The 7,808-nt window shown below is 43.2% G+C and overlaps 1 protein-coding gene across 1 annotated transcript; it reads right to left on the bottom strand.

Moving 5' to 3' along the window:
- Nucleotides 1-7,117: 7,117 nt before the first annotated feature.
- LOC104612286 (uncharacterized) lies at nucleotides 7,118-7,597 on the bottom strand. The gene has a single exon (XM_010279668.1). It carries the CDS (start codon nucleotides 7,595-7,597, stop codon nucleotides 7,118-7,120), a length of 480 nt encoding a protein of 159 aa, XP_010277970.1.
- Between the last annotated feature and the right edge of the window lie 211 nt (nucleotides 7,598-7,808).

Genomic DNA, 7,808 nt, shown 5'->3' on the forward strand with positions numbered 1-7,808 from the left:
TTTCAGTGGTATCAGAGCCAGGTTCAAATCTTGAACCGAATTAAGATAGATCTGGATCTGTGCAAATGGGTAGAAGGCGCTCTACCCGATTTGTGCAGTTCACGTTTTTTCTAGTAAATTAGTTCTCAGTTTTGGGCGATTGATCTGAAATTAAATCTTTATTAATCTGAATAATATTTAGAACTGTTCTACATATTTTTCTTGTTTTTTGGGCTGTTTGTATGGTGGAGATCGAATTCTATAATGGCATAAGAAATCTGCGCACCTACTGTTCTATTCATTTTTGGTCTGTAATTAATTATTTTTTATTCTTAGACAAAATGTATAGGAATTCAATTCTGATGTAATATTAATAGAAAATAGGTTTTCTATTTTATTTCATCCGAAGATGAAGCAGAAAATGCAGAGGAGAGATTTTCGCAGATTTGGGTTCAGCCATTTGCGATTTGCAGTTTTAAAAACTGCATGCTACGATCTAATCTTTGTTTTGTAGGGTAGCAGTCTTACGAACAACCCTCCTACTAATTCTTGATTGTCTTGTATCAGTTATTTAATTTTAGATCATCTTCTTGAATTGAATCTTGAATTGAACATCAAACCCTAGACCCATTAGAACCAAATTGGACTAAACTGGTTGGACCGAATCTGTGGTTCGAAGGGAGCTGTTCTCAGCCCTAAAATATTTAATATGGGCCGAGGATTTGATGGTTAATTGCAAGATGCAATTCGACCCACATCTGTAGAACCCAATTTTAATCTGTTAAAATTGCTTTAGCCCAATTCAGCATAAAAGCTATATGGGCCGAACTGCTCTTTGCAGTTCAGCCCATATACCTAGATAATATTAATTAGTATTATTATGAAAATATATGGACTTTAATTTTGGGTTTTACAGTTATTTAATTGATTGGATCAATTATGGATTTCATGCATGTGATGTATGGATGTGTGATGTGCTACGTTCATGGGCCATAAGTACTTGGCCCATGCTGATTCGATAGTGGCTCTTACGCACACCATGGCTGAATGCACATCATTGCCATGGTGTCCTTAAGATCATCGGATGATCTCCCTTCGTGGTGGGCCCCACACTAGCTTCCTCCCCAAGAGGAACCGTATAGAACCCTAGCCGTTTAGGGCCCATCTAAATCTGGCTCTATGAAAGCCAGTGGGAGCCACTTTGGTTTGACCTAAATTAAACTAGGGCGTGATATTTCGTTCCCTCCATTGAAATATGAGTGCATGTGATAGGGAGATTCATGTGATGAACTCTCTAAAGGCCTTCCATCATTAACATGAAGATGGGACATTTAGTAATGAGGAGATGCACCATAAAATTGGGCTATCCATTTGTTGCTGGATCTGTTGGAATGTTTCATAAGATGATAGGGGCGTCATAGACCGATGTGGGAGGGGCCTATCCTAAAATGAAAGACTTTCTCACAGTACCTTGGCACTCACGAATATGATGGGTGAGCATTCACTGGACAGAAAGGTTTAACCTAAAATGGCAATGAATCTTGTCTAACAGAGGTCAAAGGGAAAGCTCATAAGATGAGTGGATATGATCCTTCACAGAAAAGTGGTGGGGTTATGCAGCTGAAACAGTTGGCTTCATGCACCCTATGTGATTTCCCACATTCCCAAAGACATAATTTGCAGTCTCCGTTATTGAGATAGGAGGGAAATCTCAGAGATGAATAAATGGAAATGGAATATAAGTTAAAAGCCATATCTATGTAGATAACATGAATCAAATAAGGTTGTGGAGTAATATTTGCTTTGCCCTTTATCAGAAATGGCAAACGGTCAATTCGCTAAATTGTTGTACATCTTGCTTCATCGTCGGTCAGAAATGACCTTGCCAGAGTGCCTTGTGTGCCAGGGTGCATGCGCCGGGATGGTCTCCATAGATAACTTCGTGGATCTTCCTGAGGACGTAGTCTGCCTTGGATGGGGAGAGGCATTTCAAGTAGGGGAGAGTGTGTGAACGGTGGTAGAGTTGACCTTGGATAAGGCAGTACCGAGCTGATCTATGCTGGAGTCTCTTCGCTTCTATCCAATCTTCTTGAAGTGTACCTTCTCGGAGGTACTATGCGATGGGGTCCATCTAGGATGGGTCATGTTGTACTGGGAGGATGAGAACTGTCGGTGCAATGCTCGGCTGGGCCAGTGTGTCCAACCATGTTGTCTTACTGAGGTCAGTTTTCAAAGAGCTAGCATACTTGGATAGCACATCGGCTCGTATGGTCTCAAGGAATTTGCTGGATGTTAAAGTGCTTAAGTTGGTGGATGAGCTCTTGCAACTTCTGTAGATAACTTTCCATTGTGGACCTTTGTGTCTCAAACTATCCGTGGATCTAGACGTTCGGGTGTGTGCAAGGAGGAGTGTTTGGCGGGCGCGCAAATTTAAATCTCGGTGCCCGTTGCGTGAGTGAAATTTTTAAATTTGTGCGCTCAAAATTTTGCACCCGCGCATGCCTTGGCAGCTGTAGTCTGGTTGTTCTGTGCGCTCGAAATCTACACCATCGGATCTCTTATTTGTGCAGCTCTGCTAGCTATAACTCGCATCCACACCGTCAATCTCATTCTTGGCGAGTTATAAGTATGGGGTCCCTACTGAGGTCCCCACACATACACTATAGCTTCTTGGAGGTTTTTGGGAGGGGTCGGAGGTTTGCAATTTTGCGATCTGAACCAGTCTATCGAGCCAAGCTCCAATTTTCTACTAGTTCGAGCTCTAACGCTGCTGTTTTTTCAGGTTCCTTCCATCTTTTCCGGTGAGTATTCAAGTTCTTTTCACCATGTTTGGTAGTCTAGTGGAGAGTAAATCGTTTTACCATGACTCGGGCGGTGAAGTGAGTCCCTCAGGGGAGGACTCGTTCGGTGTATTCTGTGGTGGTGCCATGGTGGGGAAGAGGCACGAGGTTGAGCAAGCCATGTCTTCCTTCAGCCCGACCGAGCTGTTTGGTGAAGAGATAATCGAGCTGTGCTACCATTACAAGATCCCCAACATGCTTAGTTGGATCGAGCCTCTGACTGGTCATTACCACTGGAATCACGACCAAAATGCTATGTGTCTGTGAGGAGGCAATGGCCATGGGTCTCCGCTTTCCTCTTCACCCTTTCATAGTGGCTGTGTTAAGGCATTATTGCGTGTCTTTAGGTAAGCTCGCACCTAACGCGATCCGGGCTCTGGTGGGCTTAATCAGCTTGTTCCACCATCGTAACTTTCCTTTGAGTCTCGAGGCTTTTTCCACCTTGGATCACATGAAGAGGATTTCAGGTCCCTTTTGTTTCTAACTTCCTTTTTTGCAGTGGTAGGAAGGTGCTAACTGATTTTCCTAACAAAGTTAAAGGGTGGAAGAAGAGACTCTTCTGTCTCAGAAAGGATGGTGGCTAGGGTGTGGATACTATTTGGGACAATAATTGATAGAATGCTATTGAGAGTGAGGATGATGAGTTGCGAGTTGCCCTTCAGGAATTTGTCTGTGAGGGGGTGGAGGTTGAAAAGGTTTTAACTGAGCCCATGCTAGTGCAGGCGGGTGCGAGCTGCATAGGTGGGTCATTTGACAGGTCATGCATTTGCATTTGGTATTCCTTATATTATCAGCTTGGCTAATGGTTCTATTCTTTTTGTAGGTATGGCGAGCTTGACTTCCATGATGTCTATTGATAAGGAGAGGAGGTCTCATCAGAAAAAGTGCCAAGCTGAGCATTGTTCCTCCATGGAGGGGACTTTGGCCAGTACGCCCCCTGTTGTCGACCTAGAGGGGGATGATGAGCCAATGTCCACAAAGCAGCACCGGCCCCTATGTCTCATACATCCCTAGCGTTCCTAACATTTCAATGATAGACTGGTCGAGCAATGCGCGTGTAGCTCTCCGGCTAGCTAGGGGATACTTCTCCCTAAGGATATGCACTAATTCAGCGAGCTGGACCCTATTGAGACAAAAGCTCGGATGATTCAGTGCATCATCTAGGTTTGTTCTTCTTTTTGAGTTTCTTGATCCCTTTCTACGAGATCCTTTATCCTGATTTCATTCTTTGCAGGCAAACACCTATATCCAGATCTTGTTGGACTACATCTATATAGGGCATAAGGAGAGGGCCAACATGCAGGCAAACATCGGTTTGCTTTAGGCCGAGATGCAGAAACTTCAAGTCGATTCTGAGGGGGAGCATCAGCGCCTCTACCAAATGAACCAGAATCCGCAACGCGGGCTGACCCAGCCACAACACAAGCTGATCGAGGCGCATTGCAAGCTGGAGGAGAGGTGGTCGAAGTGTACTCAGGACATGCACCGAGCTAGGGAAGAAGTTGTTGCTCTTTATTTGTAGTCCCTAGAGTATGAAAAGAAGAGGGTGGAGGACGGTATCCCATCAATGAGGAAATGTTTCAAATTATGTCATCGTTATCTGAAGTCCCTATATCTCGCTCTTGACTTCGGCTCTATTTCTGTGTGCGGGGTTCTAGACGAACTCGTCACGTAGGTCGAGGAGGGAGGTGATGAGGAGGCCCAGGTTGGTGATGGTGACAAGTAGCTTGACCCTATAACCAGATCTTGCTGGACTACATCCATATAGGGTAGAAGGAGAGGGCCAATGATGAGACTGAAAAGAACTCTATTTTTGTCCCCTAATTTTCATCTTTTTACATTATTTTTTAAGACTTAAATGCACTCATTACTCTTGTATTTCGATTCAGGGCAATAAAAAGGCAATTGGAAGAAAATAGGGCAAATCGGGTGATTTTGCATAGTTTTGGTGACAATCAGTAATCTGGGCCTAAGTCTCAATTCCGGATCCGAATTGGACAATTCAAGAAGCATTAGAAAGAAGAAAGGAAGACCCACAACTTTTATGTTTTGGGTTTTGACTGATTCGGCCGAATCAAATACGAAAATGAGCCCAAAGTCGGAGCAAGTTCGTAGCCAGGCCCATTTCACAACTTAAGCCCAACTCGCAGAAGTACCTTGAAGCAGCCCAAGTTTTAAAGCAGCCCAACTCGAATTCAAGAGTTAAGAGTCCGAATTTCGAATGTAATATCCAAGGATAGAGTCTTATCAGATCTAAAGTCTTGAATGTAATCCTAGAAAGATAAGAAGATTGAGATTAGATCATTAGATAAGAGATAGTATAGGATTAGTTCAAAGAAGATCAAGACTCCCTAAAGATAAGATGATCTCCTAGATGGAGTTGGAAAACAGCCATCTCCTTTGGCTATATAAAGAGGGGGGCGAACCAGCTCTAGCATCACTCACTCTCAGATCCAAGAGATCATCAAGAAAGTCAAGAAACTCAAGAGAGCAGTTCGGCCATGGAGAAGCAGAGCTTGGAGGTTTCGCAGATCATGAGCAGCTAAGCTTCTTTTTCTGGTTCAAGGGGGGATGTTCGATTGTGTCATTGTGAGGTTCTGTAGTTAATTTATTTTCTTGCTTTTTAATTCAAGTATTCATTGGTTCTTGTGCACATTTTTATTGGATGTTAATGTTAATTAGTCTGACAAACTGAATTAATGTTGATTTTTCTACTGCTATCCATGATTTCGTTGATCCGTAATTGTCACGAATAGTGGTACAAGTAGCAATTAGGTTAATATCTTTCTGGGTCAATTGTTCGTGACAGCCTTTGACCAATGTATTGACATGGTTTAACCTAAAGGGAATCGATGGAACAAGGTTCAATAATTGTAGCTATCTCAATTATTGTTGTTTTGGTTTAACTCTTTTCACAAATCTTAATGCTATCACTGTTTAACATGGAACGCTATCATACCCAGTTGAGTGGTGATAAGTGTTGATCAAATGCTGGGTTTGGTCAACTGAATTAGGAAAACACAAGGTTTATTATGGCTATCCTAATAAATCTAAGGTTAAATGCTTGAATTGCGAGAATGCTGAAGTGTACCTAGGATCGATGGCCAATCGATTCAAGCCGAACCCTTGAACCAGAATTCGGTAAGATTGATTTTCTCTTGTTTGTTTAGTTTGTTATTCTTTTAATTTTAGTTATTAAATTTTCCCACACAATTACTTTATCCATTCGTGTAAGAAATTACTGATTTGCTCCCTGTGGGATTCGACCTAGAACCACTTTTACTGCAAATATTTTATTGTAGGACTAGTATTAATTTTGAGGGCTTCGACAACCCGTCAGCCAACATGCAGGCAAACATCGGTTTGCTTTAGGCCGAGATGCAGAAACTTCAAGTCGATTCTGAGGGGAAGCATCAGCGCCTCTACCAAATGAACCAGAATCTGCAACGTGGGCTGACCCAGCCACAACACGAGCTGATCGAGGCACATTGCAAGCTGGAGGAGAGGTGGTTGAAGTGTACTCAGGACATGCACCGAGCTAGGGAAGAAGTTGTTGCTCTTTATTTGTAGTCCCCGGAGTATGAAAAGAAGAGGGTGGAGGATGGTATCCCTTCAATGAGGAAAGGTTTCAAATTATGTCATCGTTATCTAAAGTCCCTATATCTCGCTCTTGACTTCGGCTCTATCTCTGTGTGCAGGGTTCCATACGAACTCGTCGTGTAGGTCGAGGAGGGAGGTGACGAGGAGGCCCAGGTTGGTGATGGTGGCGAGTAGCTCGACCCTGTAGCTTGGCTGGTTTGGTGGTGGTGGTGGTGGTATCTCTGTAATTCTGGGGGCTGGTGTGCTCTTGGAGGCTTTTCCGAGTCCTGCTGCCCTGTTAATGTCTGAACCATTGAACACTTTCTGTTGTTTTATTGTTTTTTTTTTGTGTGTGGCCATTTAGCCTCCTTCTTATATGGCCATTTGGCCTTTCTTTCTTAATAAAAGTTGTTGTTATCCCATCCTGGTTTCTGCACTGCTCTCTTGGCCACTATGTTGAATAGCTCGGCTAGATTATTGCCCTGTTGTTAGAATATGCCTCTGTATCTACAACCTTGTTAATTTCGCTTCTTGTGATTTTTGGTTGAGCTGTTAGTTGACCTTTGGCAAGCTCATGGATGTAGCTCGAAACACTTCGCTTCAAAGGTAGTACCTACGGAGGTTATCTACATTCTAGGCCCAGAGCATTGCCTTCCCCTTAAGTGTTTCGAGCTCATACACAGTCCTGCCTGTGATTCTGAAACCCTATAAGGGCCTTCTCAATTTAGGTCGAGCTTTCCTACACCAGGATCAGGCACCATGATTTTCCTGAGTACCAGGTCACCAACCCTAAATTGGCGTCTCTTAACTCGGGCATTGTAGTACTGAGTTACACGTTGCTGGTATGTTGTGGTTCGTATGTAGGCCAGGTCTCTAACTTCTTCTACTAGGTTGAGATTCACTCGTAAATCTTCTTCATTTGACTCTTCAATGAATGCTTCAGATCGCAACGTTGGTACCTCCATTTCAGTTGGTATTACTGCTTCGGTCTCATATGTTAAGTTGAAAGGTGTCTCACCTGTCGCCGTCTTGGTAGTGGTTTTGTAAGCCCATAGCACGCTAGGTATCTCATCCACCAACAAACCCTTAACTTGGGAAAGCTGAGCTTTGAGGCCATGTAGAATGGCCTTGTTGATTACTTCAGCTTGTCCGTTGACTTGGGGGTGTGCTATCAAGGTGAAATTCTTTCTTATTACCATATGGGTGCACCAATTCTAGAACTTGATATCTTCAAATTGCTTCACATTATCTAAAATCAACACTCTAGGTAGCCCGAATCTGCAGACTATGCTTCACCAAAAGAAATTTTAGACGTTGTTGGGAAGGGGCCCAGCAAGTCTATGTCCCATTACACAAACAGCCATGGGCTGGTTAAGTATCTCAGGTCAGCAACTTGTTAGTGTAGGATGT

The sequence above is a fragment of the Nelumbo nucifera genome, chromosome 1, assembly GCF_055504915.1.
Source record: "Nelumbo nucifera cultivar China Antique chromosome 1, China Antique-T2T, whole genome shotgun sequence".
In the NCBI taxonomy this organism is placed as follows: Eukaryota; Viridiplantae; Streptophyta; class Magnoliopsida; order Proteales; family Nelumbonaceae; genus Nelumbo; species Nelumbo nucifera.

Bases quoted from the DNA above. Each gene is read 5' to 3' on its own strand.
- LOC104612286 (XM_010279668.1), bottom strand. From the start codon at position 7,597: ATGGTAATAAGAAAGAATTTCACCTTGATAGCACACCCCCAAGTCAAC.